General features: G+C 54.9%; 2 protein-coding genes across 3 annotated transcripts; one reads left to right on the top strand and one right to left on the bottom strand.

Moving 5' to 3' along the window:
• The first annotated feature begins 1,048 nt into the window (after positions 1 to 1,048).
• NELFCD (negative elongation factor complex member C/D) lies at positions 1,049 to 11,677 on the top strand. Of its 2 annotated transcripts, none has more exons than XM_033094596.1 (15): positions 1,049 to 1,180; positions 3,632 to 3,747; positions 3,992 to 4,101; positions 4,879 to 4,988; positions 6,146 to 6,253; positions 6,737 to 6,889; positions 7,091 to 7,221; positions 7,852 to 8,017; positions 8,287 to 8,421; positions 8,810 to 8,949; positions 9,646 to 9,760; positions 10,304 to 10,399; positions 10,473 to 10,524; positions 10,956 to 11,085; positions 11,181 to 11,677. In XM_033094596.1, the coding sequence occupies exons 1-14, from the start codon at positions 1,094 to 1,096 to the stop codon at positions 11,045 to 11,047; spliced, it is 1,611 nt and encodes a 536-aa protein (XP_032950487.1). In that variant the 5' UTR covers positions 1,049 to 1,093; the 3' UTR covers positions 11,048 to 11,085; positions 11,181 to 11,677. The 2 variants fall into 2 exon arrangements, with proteins under 2 accessions (XP_032950487.1, XP_032950486.1); XM_033094595.1 differs by having other exon boundaries at positions 10,473 to 10,613.
• CTSZ (cathepsin Z) lies at positions 11,669 to 20,203 on the bottom strand. Its single transcript, XM_033094598.1, has 6 exons — positions 19,917 to 20,203; positions 19,347 to 19,510; positions 15,446 to 15,625; positions 13,566 to 13,716; positions 13,099 to 13,261; positions 11,669 to 12,269 (listed from the first exon to the last, which is right to left on the bottom strand). Exons 1-6 carry the CDS (start codon positions 20,054 to 20,056, stop codon positions 12,159 to 12,161), a joined length of 909 nt encoding a protein of 302 aa, XP_032950489.1. The 5' UTR covers positions 20,057 to 20,203; the 3' UTR covers positions 11,669 to 12,158.
• Between the last annotated feature and the right edge of the window lie 255 nt (positions 20,204 to 20,458).

The following is a 20,458-nucleotide window of genomic DNA, read 5'->3' as shown; positions in this document are numbered from 1 at the left end:
ATATATCGTCGCAGTTGTCAATACCTAGAGCTCTTGTCTCTATTGCTCTTAATTTACCGTGTTTCCCCGAAAATAAGATCGAACCAGAAAATAAGCCCTAGCATGATTTTTCAGGATGACATCCCCTGAACACAAGCCCTAATGCGTCTTTTGGAGCAAAAATTAATATAAGAGCCGGTCTTATTTTCAGGGAAACACGGTACTGATGTGGGCATCACTTTTCAGAGCATCCAGATCAGATGGTGTTAACATCTCTGCTCAAAACTTTCTGGGGTGACCTTCAGGCTCTCACTTTGGACCTCCTACTTGCTGGGAAGGGAGCTGTGGGCTTTAAAAGCATCATCTCACTTATTCTCAGCAGCAACCCCAGAGGTAGGCCGTCTTTTCCAGGGCTGCATTATGACATCTGTGGGCCTTAGGCATTTTGGCCTTCGTGAGCCCTTCTTCCGTAAAGAAATACTAAAAATTATATATTACACTGCATTTGTTCTTTGTACCAGTTATACTTATTGATATAATCCAGGCTGGATTCATTGTTATAATAGTCATTGTTCTAATGATTTCAAAAGAAATTAAAACATTTTCACGGGCCCTCCGTACTTTGCCTGACTCTGCTATGTGCCCAGTTGTCAGATAAGGAAACTTCTGCTCTCCGGACTGAAAGTCGCAGGGAAGAAGCGGGTGGATCTGGGATCCCAACCCAACCCAAACCAAGCGTGAGTCTAGTTCAAAAATTCTAACCACAGCTAAAATTCCACAGACCTAAATCCAGGCTATGCCCCTGGGTCAATTCAGGAAGTTCCCTCAGCCCGCACCCCGCCCAGCTCCACCCGCCACTGGGCACTAGGATCAACGTGGGTGGGGTAGCCCCGCCCCTTCGTTCAGGCCCCGCCTCCCGCAGGCTCCCGCCGGGCCCCGGACGCCTGGAGCAACGAGCAAGGGGCAGTCCCCTGTGCCCCGCCCCTTCTCAGGGCCCCTCCCCCGCTCCGGCCGAGGCGCGCGGCCGTGGAGGGCCGGGTCGCGGGGCCGCGCGTGCACTCGCCCGCTCCGCCGTGCGCATGCGCCTTGCTCGCGCGCTCGCTCGCGGGACAGGATGGCGGGGGCCGCGCCGGGCGCCATCATGGACGAGGACTACTTCGGGAGCGCGGCCGAGTGGGGCGACGAGGCGGACGGCGGCCAGGTGAGGGGGGCACCGGGCGGCCCCGACGACGACTGTTGGTCTCCGTCCCCTCCGCCCCGGCCCCGCGGTCACCGTGTGGTTTAAGCACAGCGCGCCCCACTCTTCGCCGCCATTCACCCCAGGCCGGCGGGGCCCGCCCCTCTCGCCGCTGCCCGCCGGGGGTCACGCACGCGGCCTCGCCGGCCTCGGTTTCTGCACTTGCAAATGAGTGGGAGTGGGGGCGAGGGGCGGCCCCCCGCGCAGTGAGCCCTGCGCCGTTTGCACAGTGGGGCCTCAGTTTCCCCAGTGAAGCGCTCGTGCTGGCTCCCAGTCGAGGCAGGAGGTGATCCGCTGACCCCTGACTTGGGCCCGGCTCAGTGCTAGCCGCTGTCACTTGCTAACCCCCCAGGTCCATTGTCTCCATTGCTACTTTATCAAACCGCTGATCACCGAAGTGGTCCAGATGGGAGAAACTTAGCTTAGTAGTGGGTTGGTGTTGGGAGCATCCCGTTCACAATGTCAGTCCCAGAGTGCTAGGACCAGGGCGTATGTCCTCCTGTTATAAACGGAGCACCCCAGTTACATGGCCCAGCTTATGCAGTTAGGAATGGCAGAGCCAGGTCTAGACCCCACGGCGGTTGGGGAGGCGCATGTTTGGAGAACTTGAATCACGACCCTCATCCACGCTCAGTGATGACATCTGGGTGGACCAGATGTTCTTTTCACAGTCATCTGACTGCTTGGAGGAGAGAGAGAACGTCAAGAAAAGTGACAGGAGGGTGGCATCAGCTGGATTTGGATAGGCAGTGGTAGGTCAATTTGTGTGACCCAAACTCCAGTCACTTGAGGCCCTGTTATGTGGATTGTGGAAGGCGGAAGATGTGTCGGAAGGCTGCTGGGACGTTCAGGCCACCGGGGAAGCTAAGAGATACTGAAATGCAAATGGCTCAGTCTGGCTGCAGGTTGCCCATGGGAGTGGCAGGAGATGTGAGTGGCCTGGTGAACACCTGGAAGGTGATGGTCATGCTAGAGCTTGGGGGTCTTTTCTGAGAGAGGACACTTGAAGTAAGAGAGAGACATCAGCTTTGTGGCCTGTGAAGCTCATGGTGGAATCCGTGTGAAAGATGATTGGAAATGAGAATAGACTGCTGAATACTTGAGTCTGGAAAAGAGGGAGGCGGGAGACGGGGAGAGAGAGAGGTTCACGAGTAGGGAGGTGGCATGGCCCCAGAGAAGATGTAGTAGAAGCGAAGAGGGTCCAGGGTAGAAGGCCCAGAATGCAGACATGAGGGGTCTCAGGGTGAAGCCTGGCCTTTCTTCACAGCCTCGTCCAAGGCTCCCCGCACAAAAACGGCCTGAGAGGACCCCGCCTCCAGAGTGAAGATTGCTCCCACAACACTTGCTTTCAGGATGTTAAACTAGACTGGGGGTGGGGGTGAACGTTCCTGTAAAGGGCTACATGGTGACTGTTTTAGGCTCTGCAGGTCTCTGTCACAACTATTCAACTCTGTTGTTAGAGGGGGAAAGCAGCTCTAGATACTGTTTTTAATAATGTGTCCCAATAAAATATTTACAAAAACAAGAGGAGGGCTAGATGTGGCCCTGGGCCGTAGTTTGTTGACTCCTGGGCCAGCTCTTAACCCGTTATGCTAGAGTCAGGTGCATGGTGGTTGGTCTCACCTACTGGTTTGTGAACTCCTTTGGTGGAAAAAGACATGTCTTCTTATACATTCTTAGGTTCCCTGGTGACAAACGCAGTGCTCAGTGCATAGTCATTGTTCAGAAAGCACCTGCTGGTTATTTAGGGTGACAGTGTCAAAGCTGGAAGACCTTGGGGCCGTTCAGTCCACAGTTGTCACATCAGCGCCCTGCTTTGTCCTTAGATTCAGGAACGTGTTTCCACGCAGAACTGGGACTAGAATCCAGCCAGGCCTGCTGACTTGCCGCGAGTCCGTGGTCGTTACTTTCTAACAGGAAACTCATGGCTTGTGCCTTCGAGAACACCGTGTCCGACTTTGTTGGAAAGCATTAAATGGCACGTGGGAAGTAGTAACAGTGAAACAGCAATAATAGCTGACATCTAGTGAACTCTTTACTAAATGTCAGCTTCTGCTTGGCTCTTCAAAACTTAGCTCATGGAATCCTGACAACAGCCAGTGGGAGTGGCTGCTATGATTACCTGGGTTTAACAGGAGGAAATGGGTCCCCAGAGAGATTAGGTAACTTACATGAGCGCTGTACACAGCTCGCAGAGTGGAGTCATGACACAGACCCACTCGGTGTGATTCTGGATCCCATTTTCTCAGCCACTCATTACTTGTCCTGCCCACTTCCTGACAGTCTCCTGAAAGCCAAGTGAAATAATGTATGTGGAGTACTTTTGAAAGGGACAGTGTTACCCAGATTGAAGGTGAGATTATACGACATTTGTATTGCTGAGAAACTAGCGTGGCCCGCGGCGTTTCCCAACAGCAGGAGGACGACTATGGAGAGGGAGAAGACGACGCCGAGGTGCAGCAGGAATGCCTACACAAGTTCTCCACCCGGGACTACATCATGGAACCCTCCATCTTTAACACTCTGAAGAGGTAGGTGACAGGGGCTGTTTGTGCTGGGAGGAGGGTGGCAGCATTTGGGGCGAGCTGTGTAATAGGAGACCCAGAAGATGATGTGTGGAAGGAAGCAGCATGTGACCGTGCAGCGGAAGGCTCCGCACTTGAAACATCTTAATACCCTAGCGGTCTCCCTCTTACCTCCCCTCCGCGTCGCCATCCCTCCCCATGCTGCCCTACCTTCATTGTAGCGGAATAGCTGATTGGTTACCTTTTCTAGGTATTTTCAGGCAGGAGGGTCACCAGAGAACGTCATCCAGCTCTTGTCAGAAAACTACACTGCTGTGGCTCAGACTGTCAACCTGCTGGCCGAGTGGCTCATCCAGACAGGTGCTCCGTGGGTGGGCGGTCCTGGCCGCTCATCACTCCCCCTTTTGATAGGCCTCTGCATCACTATAGTGCTGATCAGTTGGAAAGGGTCTGTTTTCCTGGGTTTTCACTTACGTAAGGACTGAACTGCTGACGCACCTTTGTCTGCTTGACTCTTCTCTGTGGTTCGATCATTGAGGTTTATAGATAGGCAGCTCGTGCCGTGCCCACTGAGCTGTTTTCCGTGCCGTGCTGCAGACGTACAGGACTACGCAGGGTACGCTGCTCCATGTGTCGTTTTGTAGAGGTGTGCCTGTCACAGCCAGCAGCCAGTGACGGACAGTTAAAGAGCGGGTGTGACGATGGCTTTCAGCTACTGTGATCGAGGCCGAGCCAGACTGTAAGTCCCCGAAGTGGGCACACGCGACATCACTGATGACACTGTCAGGAAACGAGTCCCAGCGCTGCTGTCACAGGGACTAGGGACGAGTGTCCCTCTTCTCCTGTGTAAGCGTGTGTCTTTCCACCTTCTTACTTGTCTATTTTGGCAATTTATCCCCGTCCTTAGCAGATGACCTTTCCCTGTAGACAAGGTCAAGCACCCTTGTGTGTCCTGCTCTGGGCTCTTTCTTGGTTCTTACCACTGAATGTGATTCTCAAATGTTAACTTTTATAAGAGGCCCCAAATTCTCAGTTGTCAGCAGCGATTCTGTGGTACTTGACTCACACATAGACTTCTGACCTGTCTACTTTTCCTAAAGTAATACAGTGAATTGAGAGAGTGCCCTTTTCTTTCAGGTGTTGAACCGGTGCAGGTTCAGGAAACTGTGGAAAATCACCTGAAGAGTTTACTGATCAAACATTTTGACCCCCGCAAAGCAGATTCTATTTTTACGGAAGAAGGAGAGGTGAAGAATCTCTTTTCTTTTTCTAATACCAGTTCCTAGGGGCTTTTGCTCATTCCATGTGTACACTGGAGTGTGGCCTGTTGTGTAAGTAATGTTAGAGCTGGGGACGGGACTGAATCAGGGTGGGCGGCAGAAATTGCGCCATGGTCAGGCGCCCTTCAGACAGCCTCGTAGGTGTCGTGGGATCCTGCACGTGGGGGTTGTGCACACAGGTGCTGAGCTCAGAGGAAGAGCAGCAGTTCCCACCTCCCGCATTCTCCTGTGCGTGGCTCTGTGCGTGCTGTGGTGTTTTCCTTTGGGTCCTCCTAAAAGCAGCTGCCAAGATACGACTAGAGGTGCAGGAGATCACAGAGGACACACCTGGGAGGGAAGGTGGGGGAGGCTGGGGGTGCGGTGATGCGGGTCTGAGCCCTGAAGACAAGAAGAAAGGAAGGACACTTGGGTTGGAGTCTCAGATGACAGTGCAGTTTTCAGAAAGCTTCAGCAGTGTCACCAGAGTCTTCAGGCCACAACAACCTGTCACTGGAGCCCACGTCTCCTAGGAACAGGTCTGGCTTAGAGCCCAGCCAGCCTCCATCAGTGGTGGGAGCAGCCCCTGGGGAGCCTGGCCTTGGCACACTGTGATGGTGGATTCAGGGTGCAGCCCAGGGCCCGTCAGCCATACAGTCCAAGAGCTAAGGGGCCACTTCAGGTGGTGATGCACAGAACCACCTGTGCTATTAGATTGGTGCAAAAGTAATTGCGGTTTTTACAGTTTTTAATCTTTTAAACCGCAGTTACTCTTGCACCAACCTAATATTTAAATTGGCCTTTTCTCATATGCCCAGGGCACACGGCTGATTGAGCGTGAGTTCACTTTGTGCACGTGATGCAGCTCCACTGTTCACACGCTTCCACTAGGCTCTCGGTGTCTCCAGGAGGCCCTGTCGGTGTTCTTGTGTGGCGCTGGGTCTTCCAGAAGCTCTGACTGGGCGTCCAGGGCCCAGTGCTGCCAGTTAGCCGCTCATGGGGCATCACCACCCTGGGACTGCAGGGCCAGATCTGGATGCTCGCTGGGCCTGTGCTCTTCCAGCTGGAAGGTCCTGTGCTTGTTTATACAGCGTAAGTGTCACTGAAGCCAAAGCTGGGCCCCTTGCTGTTTGTTTGTTTGTTGGCAGACCCCAGCGTGGCTTGAACAAATGATTGCACACACCACATGGAGAGATCTTTTTTACAAACTGGCGGAAGCCCATCCAGACTGTTTGATGCTTAACTTCACTGTTAAGGTAGGAAGAGTACTGGAGTTAGAGGAGAGGTAAAAGTGTTGGTGAGCAAGGCTTATGTTGGGTTGGTTGGTGGGTAATCGTTTTTCTTTGAAAGATCCTATGTGTTGTTTTGGTAAAGGCCTTCATCGTTTCACTTTAGTAAGTCTTACATTGAGAAAGAAAAGCACAGAATTTGTGTCTGTATTTGGATCAGTGTGGACGGTGTGTTGAGATTTGGCAGGAATATATTGCTTGAGTCCATGGTGTCCTGAAAGGAACATTTAAAAGTATTTGGTGTGTATCCTTCATCTTATACACGGAGACACCAGCTGGGGTGGTTAGCCTGGGCCACAAACCTCGCTCGAGGCGCAGCAGGGGTCAGGGGAAGGGTTTGAGACCAGTGCTTGCCCGTCTCACCACAGACAGACAGCAAGCCAACTTTCTATGAAACGTGTGGTCACTTCTTGTTGACACTTTGTTTGGCCTCTTATTTTTGTACCGTAGCTTATTTCTGACGCGGGGTACCAAGGGGAAATAACCAGTGTGTCCACAGCTTGTCAGCAGTTGGAAGTGTTCTCTAGAGTACTCCGTACCTCGCTAGCGACAATTTTGGATGGAGGAGAAGAAAACCTTGAAAAAAATCTCCCTGAGTTTGCTGTAAGTTCTTTGAAGGAGGCTGTTTTGGGTCAAGCATTTTCAAACATGAAATGCCCCTTTCCTTTAGAGAATGTCCGGGTCAGAAGGCTCCTCCCAGGATAACACCTTCGTGCAGGACAACTGTCCCCATCTGACTCTTTTCTCTGCGTTTGCCATTGCTGCAGTCGTGACTCCCCAAACTCTCTCTCTGCGATTTTCCAGAAAATGGTGTGCCACGGGGAGCACACATACCTGTTTGCTCAGGCCATGATGTCCGTGCTGGCGCAGGAAGAACAGGGGGGCTCGGCTGTCCGCAGGATCGCTCAGGAGGTCCAGCGCTTTGCGCAGGAAAGGTGACAGCAGGGTCTGCTCGCCCCCCACTAGGCTCCCACCTCACCCCACTCGCCCTTCTTCCACTGCGTCCTGTCGTTTCGGCACACGGGTAGACTGCCTGCTGGCCAGCAGGGCTGGAGCAGTCCGGGCGGCTCAGTTCCTGCGGAGAGCGTGCTTTCTAGAGCACTAACGAGCGTTTGTTAGGTGCCGATGGCTATTCAGCTCCCTGGAGTCAGGAGTCCGTGCCTGCACACACTGGCGTTCATCAAGAACAAATGCCCTGAAGTCGTTATTCCGTAGACTCCTCGTGGTATTATAGGCCGTAGCTTAGCACACAACTAGCTCGTGTTGTCTTTAGTTTCTACTAATGGAGTCTTAGTAAGGCATTTAAAAAGTGTGTTTCCTTTCAGAAAGGCTGCGAGCTGTATTTGAATCCGTCTTTCCCAGTTAGCTCCAAATGTTGTTTTCCTGGGTCAGTCAGTGTACCAGCAAATGACAGAAATACGACAAAATAAGGGGATCCCAATAATTCCAAGCATGAAACGTGGGAAAAGGAAAGAAGGCAGGCAGGAAGGGAAGGGGGAGGGAAGCGTTACCAACCCTGTGCCCACCTTGTTAATGATCGGGTATGTGGTTTTGTTTCCATCAAGAGGCCACGATGCCAGTCAGATCACACTGGCGTTGGGCACAGCTGCCTCCTACCCCCGGGCTTGTCAGGCCTTGGGGGCCATGTTGTCCAAGGGAGCTCTGAACCCGGCCGACATCACAGTCCTGTTCAAGATGTTTACAAGCATGGACCCGCCTCCTGTTGAACTCGTAAGTTGCTTTTCAATGGAATCATAAGGTGGCACACCCCCCATGTGAGCTGGAAGGGTTAGTTTGGAAAGTCTGTTTGCCTTACTTTTCTGAAGTCAGTGAGTGCATGTTCCTGGTGAAGTGTTTCTGTCCTTTTGCTGGTCCTTCACCGTCACACAATGGGCCTGCAGCACGCGCTGGGGTGGCTGCAAGCACGCATGCGGCAGGGTGTGGACTCACCCGCCGTTTCCCTTCCGCCTTCCTTTTCAGCCTTCTGTGTTTCCCCTCAGATCCGGGTGCCAGCCTTCCTGGACCTGTTCATGCAGTCGCTCTTTAAACCGGGGGCCAGGATCAACCAGGACCACAAGCACAAGTACATCCACATCTTGGCATACGCAGCGAGTGTGGTGGAGACGTGGAAGAAGGTACTGTCGTCCGAGGGGCCAGGCTGGCGGGGAGACGAATAACCACCCCCTCTGGTATTATTTGGGAATTGGGCTGCAAGAAATCATGAGCCCATCTAGTGTCGAAAATGTCTCGTTTAGTGTTTATCCATAAAATCGTCAAAGTGCTAAATGTCTCAAGAAAATGTGCACAGCACCTCCACTCGTCACTCAGGCTGTAACTTGAAGTTTGTGACACGGGACACTGCTAGTCTCCGTGGTTGTCAGTTTCCGTGTGCCGTGCGAGTGGGGCTTTCACAGGCAGCTGACTCCTGACTTCAGCGATGGGGGTGGTTTGCAGAGAAGTGGCCACTACCTGTCACCCCACAAGGCCAGGAGCTCCGTCGGACTCGGCCACTTGTGTTTTCAGAACAAACGAGCGAGCATCAATAAAGACGAGCTGAAGTCAACATCGAAAGCTGTTGAAACTGTTCACAATTTGTGTTGCAACGAGAACAAAGGGGCCTCCGAGCTGGTGGCAGAGCTGAGCACTCTGTATCAGTGTATCAGGTAGGCACAGGCACTCACTTCGGAAACTCGCCTTCGGGAGGGTAGCTCGAGTCTCCATACTGAAAGCTCAAAAAAACTTCAGAAAGACATTCATTTGATTTACTTTTCCTTCTTTGAACATATATGGAGGACTTAAGTGGTTTTAGCAGCGTGGGTAATTTTCAGGTGTTACTTGGCAGAGGTCTGTTCACAAATTTGACTAACAGAAAGGAAGACCAACCAGGGTTATAAACATTGACTTGAAGCAAAGGGTCTATTTACAGTAAAAGTTAGACCAACAACGTATTGCTTACACAGAAGTGATCTGCAATTCTGTAAATAAGAGTTCACGAGGAAAGCTTCCCAGTAGGCTGTCCTCGTGGGTCTCTGTGTCTCTGCCCTGTTGATTCGTACTAGGGACAGGAAAGGGTTTGCGAGGGAAGAGGAAATTTCAGGCCAGCCCACCTGGCTCCCGGGGCACTGTGCACCCAGGAGCTTCTCCGTGCCAACCAGGAAAGTGTGCAGTGAGCCGAGCGCTCGCCCACTGGGGTCCCAACGGCACTGACGGCGCCAGCCTCCTCACACCATCGTCACTAACACGCAGCTCCCAGGGAGCGCAAAGAGGAGTGAATTCATTGTCTTTTAAACCCCGCTTAGTTGTGTTTGTCTCTTGACACACTTTGTGTAAAGGAAGCGTCCTGCCTCGTTTGCCTGTAGGTTCCCCGTGGTAGCAATGGGTGTGCTGAAGTGGGTGGACTGGACCGTGTCGGAACCGAGGTACTTCCAGCTGCAGACTGACCACACACCAGTCCACCTGGCGCTGCTGGACGAGGTAGGGGGCCGCAGGGCCACGTACAGCGCACACGGAGCCCCCACTGAACGCTGTCAGTAGGTTCTGCCACTGTGAGGCAGACGCCGTAGAACAAAACCCGTTTCCCACAGGCTGACTGGTATAAACGAGAGTTCAGTTCCCACTGCAGCCCATCACATGGTAACCAGAGCCCGCGGACTGAGACGTTCGGGGACCCGCTGCTCTGTCTGTGCCTTGTCCTGTTAGGCCTGTGTTGCCAGCACTTCTGTTCAGTGAGCTCAGAAGACACTGTGTAAAGCTAGTTATTTCTGTACTAAAGGAGGGTGTTCCTTTGAAAGAACTAGTTGCACTGACGCTGTAGATTTCTGTTTTATCAAGTGTCCCTGAAAGGCTGGGGAATGGCACAGAAGCTGACCGGCTCTGGGATGATGTTAAGGACCGCCATTGTTAGCAAGCAGCTGTCTTTGGTGGCTGTGGTCACAGAGTGGTCCCTGCGTGCTGACGGTGAGCCCAGAGACCCGAGCACAAGGCTCGCTCAGCAAGGCTCCCTTTGCCTGTTTGTAGATCAGCACCTGCCACCAGCTCCTGCACCCGCAGGTCCTTCAGCTGCTGGTTAAGCTTTTTGAGACTGAGCACTCCCAGCTGGACGTGATGGAGCAGGTGAGCGGCGTCCCGCGGGTCGTGTGCTGCTTCGGGGGCCCCTCCTGACAGCCCTCTGCCCCCACTCTTGCAGCTCGAGTTGAAGAAGACCCTGTTGGACAGAATGGTTCACCTGCTGAGTCGAGGTTATGTACTTCCTGTTGTCAGTTACATCCGAAAGTGTCTGGAGAAGCTGGACACTGACATTTCACTCATTCGCTATTTTGTAACCGAGGTCAGCAACACACCATTTGTTTCGTGTTTCATACTGTTTACCCTAGCAGTGCTCTTTTTGGCTTAATTTAGTTCGTTTTGTACCCTGACTCTGAGAACTGTGCTTTCTGATAACTGTGCCGATGACCGTGACATAGATGGGTTTACTGGGCACCTCCTACCTGCAGGGACTGTCTTACGTGTTTTACCTCCATTGCTTCCCGGTGCCTTATGATGGAGATTGCTATTGTCAGCAGGAAGCAAGAAGCAGGGAGGGGAGTGGGGTTTTCTCCAAACTGCCTGCCATTCCGTCATCTTGCTCTCGGCCTGAGCGGGGACAGTAACCTGCTGTCTGTCCCCACAGGTCCTGGATGTCATAGCTCCTCCGTACACCTCGGACTTTGTGCAGCTTTTCCTCCCCATCTTGGAAAACGACAGCATCGCCGGCACCATTAAAACAGAAGGCGAACATGACCCTGTGACAGAATTTGTAGGTAGGGTTGACATGACTGTCCCTTTGCTACAATTTTAAATGTCATTTTTTTACCTCCTGCTTCTAATCTCTGGCTTTTCCTTCTGTTTGTTAAAGCTCACTGCAAGTCTAACTTCATCCTGGTGAACTAACTTAGAGCATCCTCCAGAGCTGAAGCAGAACATTCCAGAAACTTGTTTGAAGAGGCTCAGTCAGCATCTTGGAAATGCATTCTGGGGGGAGGAGGTAACATTTTTAAAAAGGAAAATGTTAGCAGTATAAGTGAAAAACTGCTACTACGAACAGTCCTCTGTCCTTCTTGTAAGTCCTGATTACAGTATTCTTCCCCCAATGTGGGGTCCAGGTTCACGTCACTTCTCCGGATGGAGCCACCTGTCAGCTCCAAGGGTGGTAGGGAGTCAGAAACAGAGACACTTAAATGAACTACTTTCAAAGCTGACTTAGTTTTCTCACAAGAACCTGATTAGTTGATATTTTACTGTAATTGTTTTAATTTTCCAAGAACAAATAAAAGCCTTTCCACTGGGCTGAAAGGTGTAGAAAGGTGTTCTCATGTATAAATGAGGCACACTCAGGCTCAGTTGTCATGTGAAGTCGTGTGTTTTATTCATCACTGGGGCGATCTGAAACCGCCATTTCCCCCTCCACCCCCCATTGATTCCAGGGTGACATAAGCACTGGTGATAAATGCCACATTGTCGACCGCAGTTGCCAGATAGAAAATACCAAACCATCAGCTGAAGACATTGGGGGTCACAGGATTTAATGTCCTCGCAGGCCACTTCTCTGACAGGCAGGTGGTCTGCTGCATCACCGGGCAGGGGAGCCGTCCTGCGCCGGTGTCCACATCGTCCCACATTAGACTCTCAGCAACACTCAGCCAGGACCCCCTTTGTTGGTATATTGACAGGCGCCCCACTGAGGTGCCAGTGCCCGGATGTCAATTTGGTTTCACTCTCTGCCCCCAGCTCCTTCAAACCCTGGCAGTACCAACCCAGTGCCCACGGGACAGGGTCCCTTCTGGTCGTGGTTCGCGGCAACATTTCTTAAACTGCTGTTCCAGAGACAATCGCCTTAAACGATGGGGTCCCCAAATGTGCAGTTCTCCTCGATAGCGAGGTTGTAATCGGCACCCTTTCCGTCCTTATAGGTGCTGGTCACTATCCTCATCCAGCCTCGCTCGCCCTGTGAGAAGTGGGGGTGTGTCAGCTCTCAGCCAGCAGTCTCCTGCCCCCCCCCACCCACACACAGACCGGCCCCCTCTCCGCCTCACCTCAGCCCCAAACCACCTGCTCAGTTGCTCCTTCCCCATTCTGGGACCCCTGCTTGGAAATACCTTCTGGGAAATATTTAACTTGGTTAATATGTAACACGAGGGGTACACAGCCCTGCCTGCCAAAAGCTAGTTAATGTAACTAAAATGTAACTCTGGACCAGATGACTTCACTTCCCGTTCATATCTGTATTTGTAGTCATCTGATTTTTAAAAAATTGACATTTCATCACTTCTACATTAATCACTTCCCCCCGTTTCATAATAATGGAATGTCTCTGTCCACTTCCATGGTTCATACTAGGTCTTAGAAATTATAATTCTAGCAGGCAGTATACCTTCCCTGTATTTTTGACCCAACTGAAAAGTATTTTTAAAAAAATACACAGTATTGCTTAGGAGCTGAAACGGACAAGAAAAAGAATGAGATGGTTGTAAAGGAATAAACTAAACCGAAACTTCTAAGGTGGTGCTTCCCCCCCCCGGGGAGGATTTCCCCAGGAGACATGTGGCAATGTCTGGAGACATATTTCATCACGGGGCGGGGGGGGGGGACAGGGAGAAGGAGCTACTGGCATCTAGTGGGTGGGGCCAGGGGTACTGCTAAACACGACGATGCACAGGACGGCCCGACAGCACAAGTACCGGCCCCCAAAGGTCAGTCGTGCTCCCGGGCCGCAGGTCCTGGCTCCACAGCCAACAGAGCCACCGATGACAGCAGTGTCAGTGGGAACGTCTTACCCATGGCTCGCCCCATGAATTCCGGACGATCCAGTACTCGGTCCCATCGCTGACACCCCAGCCAGCCACGGACACGATATGGTTGATGTAGGCCTTCTCCTGGTACTCGGCGTAGATGCCGCCGCTGTAGGCCACCATCTTCTCTGTCGCCATTATGCCGCAGCTGGGAGCAAGCGGTTCAAGAATCAGCACTTGGATGGAAATGGGTGTAAACTCAAGTCACAAGGCACATCAGGTGACCGCCGTCATCCCTCACTTGGTGACCGGTCCCCACAGCCCCACGGCACTGCTGCAACCCAGGGACCTTTCCACGTGTGTCTGTCACTCAAGCGCCGTGAGGGCCCCCTGGCCAGCTCTGCTTTACTTCAGAGAAAACTCCTGTGCAGCTGTCTCCGGCCTAGAGGCAGTGGGCCAGGAGGAAGAGGGTGGAGACCACGGCCCACACAGCCACGGCCAGGGCCCCTCACCTGATGGGGCCGTTGGCGTAGATCTCAGCCATCATCTTCTCCCGCCCGGACAGGGAGCCATAGTCGCCAACCTTCCAGAGGGTGTAGTTCTGGATGGGGCTGCACTCTTTGAATTCCGTGCACGTTCCACATTGGTTAAACTTGTCACACTCTGGGGGGTGGCATGGAAAGGCAGCGTGAGACCACCCCCTCGTTACCCCGCGAACGCAAGCGCCCCAGACCCAGTCTCCTCCTGTCTCATTTAGCTAATCACGGACATCATGTGGCACCAGGTGCTGCTTAATCACGCCGTTCTTTCAGCTGCAAAGGAGTTATGAAAAGCCCTCTCCCAGGCCTTGGCGAAAAGGAAAGACACGTTGATTAGCGCACAGTAGGCCCTCAAGATAGCCTTTTTTTTCTTTTCCTTTAAAGGCCTGGAGAGGGGCCCTTCCACAGTCCTCTTAGAGCTAAAAACAGAGTGTAACTCAATTATAAGCTCTTATGATTCTATTGCTGGCTAGTGACTGGGCCAATCATTTTGGGGGAAAAAAATTGCATTTTCTAATTATTTTGTTTTGAGATGGTATCAAGAATTAGGCTAAAACAAAACAAAGTTTTAGTCCTTAGCTCTGTGAGACTCCACACCATCCATCGCCTGCCTTCCCCAGGCCCGCGACCGGTCTTTTCACCAATTCCACCTGCCCTGTTACTGTCACAGCTTCTTATCCAGATTCCTCCCCAGGACTATAAACTCCTGGAGGATTAAATTGTTGCTTGGATGTGTCCCTTGGCCACCAAATGCCCAGTGCTCAGTACAACTGGAAAGTGCTGGATCTGGGGCCACATTTGCTAATCCAAGGACCAGACTATTTACTGCAAACAGTGAAGTTCCCGATGGGCTCCATCTGGCCCTGTCACGCTAGGGGGGTTAGAGAGGCCTGGCCTAGGCTGGACGACACCAGTTCAGGGCTGAGCTGAGCAGGACGTGGCCGCAGGGACCACCTGATTCCTGGTTCCTGGCACTCACAACCCCCCACCTCCCATCTGTCCCTCTCCGGCTTCTCTGACCCCTGCTGCGTTTACCACTGCAACAAGACTCACCCAACCAGTCTGGGGGAATTCTTTCTGGCTAGGCAATATGGCCCAGGTGGCAAGTTGAGAGCCCTGTGGGCGTGGGATGGTTCCTAGAATGTGCTGTGAGGGCACAGGGGGCTGGGCTGACCCTTCTATAGATGGAGGGGGTGGACAAGCACCTGGGCGTCCCCCTGCCCTCACCCCCTCTCATCTCAAACAGCCTTTTGAATTCGTCCCAGCACTCTGCTCCAGCTAGGAGGGAACTCTGACAGAGGCAGGTGACTTGAAACTGCCAATGATGGGCTTGGGCTTTGGACATTTTCTTTCCTTTCGCTTCCAAAGGGAGCAGCCTGAAAGGAATGTGCCAACTCCACAGATTTCAGGCCAGCTTGGTCTGCTGGTCCATGCAATGGCCCCTCGGCCCCAGATCCACCTGAATGCATGCGCCTGGGGTCGTGGGGCGGGAACCAGGCCATTGGGACGTTCTTCCAGCTGGGCCTGCCTGCTCTCCCCACCCGGCTCCTGAAAAGCTTACTCTCCCCTGGATGAGGGCCACCTGCGCCTCTCCTAAAAGGCCCATGGAACCACCAAGATGCCAACACGTCAGAACCCAGAGCCACGGCCAGGCCCGGCCACAGGGACACAGGGCTGGAGACACCCCTCCCCAGGCCTTCTTGTTATTCTCAACAAGGACTATGGGCTCCAGCTTCCTGCTCCCCCAGACCCACTGGGTTCAAGCTTTCCCCCAGCGCCCGACAGTGTGAGAAGCATGGGTTGGCCTGGGCTCAGGCAGCACTTCCCCTGGGCAGGGGAGTGGGGGTTCCTACTTTGGTCCTTGGCCTGGTAGTTGTTGCAGGTCTCGTCCGGGATGCCGTGACTGTGGGCGTACTCCCACACCTCCAGGTCGTTGCCCCCCTCACAGGAGCCAGCCTCACCGCAGTCGATGACGTTCTGCACGGACAGCAGGGTGGAGGGCCACGCCCCCTTCCTTTTGATGTTGATCCGATCTGCAAGGCAGTGCCCAGGAAGGTCAGCACCCACCCTGTTCTGCGGGCCGCTACAGCGGCTGCGTGCCCCTCTCTGAAGGGCACTGTCCACAGACCTCCTGGAGGCCTCCCCTGGCCCTTCCCAGGCACTGATGTGTCTGCCCAAACCACCCGACTGGAAGTGCCATGCGGGCAGGGCCAGGCCTGTCCTGTGGGGCTGTGGATGCCCCAGAAGTGCCGGCTGCAGAGCTAAAAGAGGCAGGAACAGACACCGGAGGGCACTGCGTGAGGCAATGCAGCCCAGGCCACCAGGCAGTGAGCCAGAGGGCCAACAAGGCCCCGGGGGGAGGCTGGCAGAGACTCAGCCCATGTGGCCTAGGGGGTCACAGAGGGAGGGCTCCAAGCAGCCAGCCAAGGGCTGGTCAGGGTGACACTGTCATTGCCCATGGGCCGGGTCCACGTCTCACCATGGGCAGCCAGGGACAGCTGCAGGCAGCCACTGCACCCATCTGTGGCCCACTGACCTGCTATCGCCAGCCCTGCAGCCAGTTCTACCCCAGCTCCCACCAGCTCACTTTCCACTGTCTCAAGGTGATTTCGCAACCTCATACCCGGCCAGGTGTGAGCTCATGCTCCTGCCCCCACGGCAGAAATCACAGCAGCCTCACCCGTGCTGCCGCTGATTACGGCGTGCAGGTGGCCCTCTCCGGGCCACCCTGCCTCCCTTCCTGCAGCCCCTGGCCCACCTCCAGACAGACAGAAGCTTCTTGCCACATGAAGGCCATGTGGTGGGGTAGACGGGACAATAAACAAATGCCAGAGTATAGTGCTTTGAGGAAAATGGGAAGAGAATTCCGAGTGGGTACAGAGGGTGGCTGAGCCCCTGGCTGGGGTGGCACCCATGGGAGGTAGGTCTGGGAGAGCAGGGGCTGGCGTGACAAGGGCCCTCTCGTGACCCAGACCACGGCATGCACACTGGGTCCAGAAATGGGACAGGGAGCAGCTTACACGGACGCTTGGAGGTCAAGGAAGAATTTTGTGTCTTATCTGCGTGATATCTTCGAGGGTTTCAAGCAGACCTGGGTTTGAACAGGCTTGGTCTAGCTGTTTGTGACCGGAGGGCAGGGAGGGCAGCTTACGTGGGGTTCAGGCTGGGTGGAGCAGTGCAGGTGGTAAGAAGCAGAGGAGTTTGTAAGATAGTTTGAAGGCAGAACCGACAAGATTTTGTCACCAGATTGTACCAGGGGCATGAAGTGGAGCAGTCAGGCGAGACTCCAGGCTCTTTTGCCTGAGAGACTGGATGGGTGATGTTTTCATTGAGTGAGCCGAGGACGATCGGAGCAGGACCAGGTTTGGAGGTGTGGGTTCTATGGAAAGTCACCTCACAGGATAATCTGACCATGAATCCCTATTGGGGCAGGTCATGATGCGTTGACATCCCCAGCCATATAATTTTTCAGTGGAAGGTTTATCTTTGCCTTAAGCCAGGCCTGCCCTTGTACATCTAGGTGAACACACCTTTGACATGCCTCTTTTCGGACCTTCAAGAGAGCAGAAGACCTTGTTAACTGTCCACAATCCCCGCCTCCCTTCCTCTACCCGCAGGCACTCTTCTCGCGTTCCCCTCCTTCATTCCCAATGCATAAAACAGCATTTGGGATCTTGCTCCCCGGCAATTGTTGTCAGTTTGGGCTCAAATAAACTCATAGAAAAATTCTCCCCAGGTTTGGATATTTTTACGTTGACAGGGGTGAGGGTGGTGGTGGGAAGGAGGAATTGTTGAGATCTGAGCATATGAGGTTCGAGGAGTCCGGTGTCCAAGCGAGAGGGAGAGGGGGCAGCTGGGTCTCAAGCTGGAGTTCGGGTGAAGGGTCTGGTTGCAGCCAAGGACTCAGTCCTGGGGAACCCGACCTTCACTAGTGAAGCTGGGAGGCTGAGGAGCCTCGAAGAGGAGGAAGGAGATCGGGTTATGCAGAAAGTCAAGGAAAGCGTTACAAGGAGGATTGAGCAAGCACAGCCCAGGACGGAGAGGCCTGGGGGCTGACCACTGGACCTGCCAGCATGGCGGCCTCTTGCTGATGACCTTGGCAAGCACGATGCCTGTGGAGTGGGGGGTGGAAGTCAGGCCGGAGTGGGTTCAAGGATGGAGAAGAGGAAGCATGGGCTGCAGACGCCTCTTCAGGGAGCGCAGCAGTGGGGTGGTGGCTGGAGGCGGGGTGGGGTCAAGCCCTTGCCCACAGTCCTGGTCCAGTCCAAGCCCAAGGAGGAGGGGCCTCAGCAAGGGGCTCAGGTGCTGGGTGCCTGGGGACAGGCGGGGATCAGCTGAGTTAGGTGGCAGCTGGGCCAGGGCCCGTGGAAATCCCCTTCTGGGGGCTTCTACACATATTTTCTCAGTGAAAGAGGAAGAAGGGCCCTGCTACTGGGGAAAATGTTAGAGGGTTGAGGAGAAAGAGAGACGCAGTCTCTCTGCGCAGGATAGAAATTCCCCTCCAGAATTGTGGCAGGTTGACCCATCTGAAAAGTGACCACCTCTAGCCATCCCCTCCCAGTCCTGTAGTCTTACAAACACAAATCTTGGCACATGACTCCCTCTCTAAGTTCCTGAGGCTTCCCTGGGGGCAGGGCCCCTTGTGACCTTTTCAGCTCTCCCCTGTCCCCTCCCCCACACTTAGGCTCTGCCACAAAGGCCCTCTTTCACTTCCTCAACCAGAGCGCCATTCCCGCCTGCCAGCCTGCCCGGCCTTTGCTCTGACTCTCTGCCTTAAGGCTGCCCACATCCATCTCTCCCAGTCGTTCAGCTTCTGGCCCTGTCCATCTCCAGCTCCCTTGAGGGCTCCTGTACCTTCAAATGGGGCTTCAGCCGACCTGCCCCCTTATACTCCAACCCTCAGGAGTCTCCTCATCTGTCGTCAAAAGGAGATGGGGCAAGGCCACCAGGGAGAACCCCCCAGATACCCCTCCTGCAGCAGGCGTGCCCAGCGAGGGAGGAGACGGTGCCCCCAGCCCTCAGGGGCCAGCTTCCCAGTGGGAGTCCCTTCTCCAAGGGACTTCCAGTGTGACTGCAGGTTCCTGGAACTCAGGGCTGCCACTGGAGAAGCCCGAGCCCCTCCCGCAGGCTGCCAGGTGGGCCTGGGGCTGAAGGAAGGCTCCACTGGTGTGAAGTCTGTCCTTCTCCCTTCTCTCCCAAGGCCAGGCCCCGCAGCCTTCCAAGTGGTACGGGCCTCAGCTGCCTCTCCTTCCTCACTGGTCAGACAGCTAAGGCCCAGACGAGGGAAGGGGCCAACCTTATTTAACGCTCCCAGGGCAAGACAGGCGTTCACCTCAAATATTAACTGCGGCTGCAAGGCAGTTTCACTTCCATCCCAAACACTGGCAGGGAGTTCGGGGAGTTCGCATTTCTGGTTTGATCCCAAATGGCCGGGTTCACAAACTTTGGGAGAGGAACCCGGGAGCCACTGGGCTCCAGCCCTAGTGTTGCCTGCCACCGACGGGCCCCAGGGGCCTACCCTGCATAGTGGAGACACGACCCAGCTTATGCCACTTCGCCCTGCCTTGATGGTCTGGGGCAACACGCGGCACAGGTCAGCTCCCCCAGGTCTGAGGGTCACACACCTCCCCATCCCAGGCTGAGCTCTGGCACGGAATCACAGGCTCTTGTGCTTCGGCCCTCCTGTGCTGACAAGGAAGCAGCCTGGACAGGCCTTCCTGGCCCAGTCAAGGGGGCAGCGGGTCCCCCACCTACCCGCCATGGCACTGGTGCTGCCGTGGGCCCAGCAGGAGCCGCAGTACTGAGGGATGTGTTGGTTCCTGGTGACACTGGCATAGTTGACCCCATCCACGTTGCGCCAGTCCCAGCTCTTGGGCAGATCCGATGGGGACAGGTACTCATGAGGCCGGGGATATGTTCTGGAAAGAGACCACCACCCACAGAATCAGCACTGGGGCTGCTGGGCCGCGTGCACAGACAGGGGTCCCCGACACCGGCTCCTCCCCTAAATGAGAGGGAGTGGGAGTGAGTCCATCTCACAGCAGAAGACCCCAGCCCTTCTGGAGGCAGGGCACCCCCAAATGCAGCAACCTTACTCCTCCCCAAGCACTATTCCAAATGCCAGGAAAGTGGGGTTTGTCCAGCTTTGCAAATACCAGGGCTCCCCTGGATATGAAAGCCAAGAGTGACCTCCAAAACAAAGGTGCTAAATTTGACCCTCAAAGGTCAAAGGAGGCGGGGCGCCTAGATTCCTGGCACTCCAAGGAGGCGGCAGGGTCCCCAAAAGGCAGGAGCACGCGAGAAGCTCCCCAAGCCGGCGCCGACCTGCGTCCCAGATTGGACAGCTGGTCCCCGCGCAGGGGCCGGTAGCAGCCCTGGCCCGGGCGGAAGTGGAGGCTGGCCCGCGCGGTGCCAGCCAGCAGCACGAGCAGCAGCAGCGGCCCCGCCGGCCCGGACGACGCCATGGCCCCCGCGCCCAGTTCCGCTCTGGATCCCGCTCCGGGTCCTGATTCGAATCCCGCTCCGGATTCCGCGCTGGGTGCCCCTCCGCCGGTGCCCCGGTCCTGGCTCTCTGGCCCCGGCCCCGCCCGGCCCTTAAGGTGGTGGCGCGGGTGCCCGGACACACCCCCGGGGCGGGGCGCCCGCTCCTGCCCCCGGTGACCCCGCCCCGCCCCGGCCGCCGGGGCACAGGCTGCCCCGAGCTAGCTGAGGGCCGAGCCACCTCCTCCCGCGGGGCAGGGGGAGGGGCCTGAACTCGGGGTCACGAGTCAGGCTTGGCGCCAGACCCCAAACCTGACCCGCCACCGGCCACCAGCCACGTGGCTTGGTGGCTTGACCGAGCACGTCGTTGTCAGACCTTGGAGGGC

The sequence above is a fragment of the Rhinolophus ferrumequinum genome, chromosome 23 (genome assembly GCF_004115265.2).
Source record: "Rhinolophus ferrumequinum isolate MPI-CBG mRhiFer1 chromosome 23, mRhiFer1_v1.p, whole genome shotgun sequence".
Lineage (NCBI taxonomy): Eukaryota > Metazoa > Chordata > Mammalia > Chiroptera > Rhinolophidae > Rhinolophus > Rhinolophus ferrumequinum.
The sequence above is the reverse complement of the archived record's forward strand: the minus strand, read 5'-3'. Positions and strand labels throughout refer to the sequence as shown.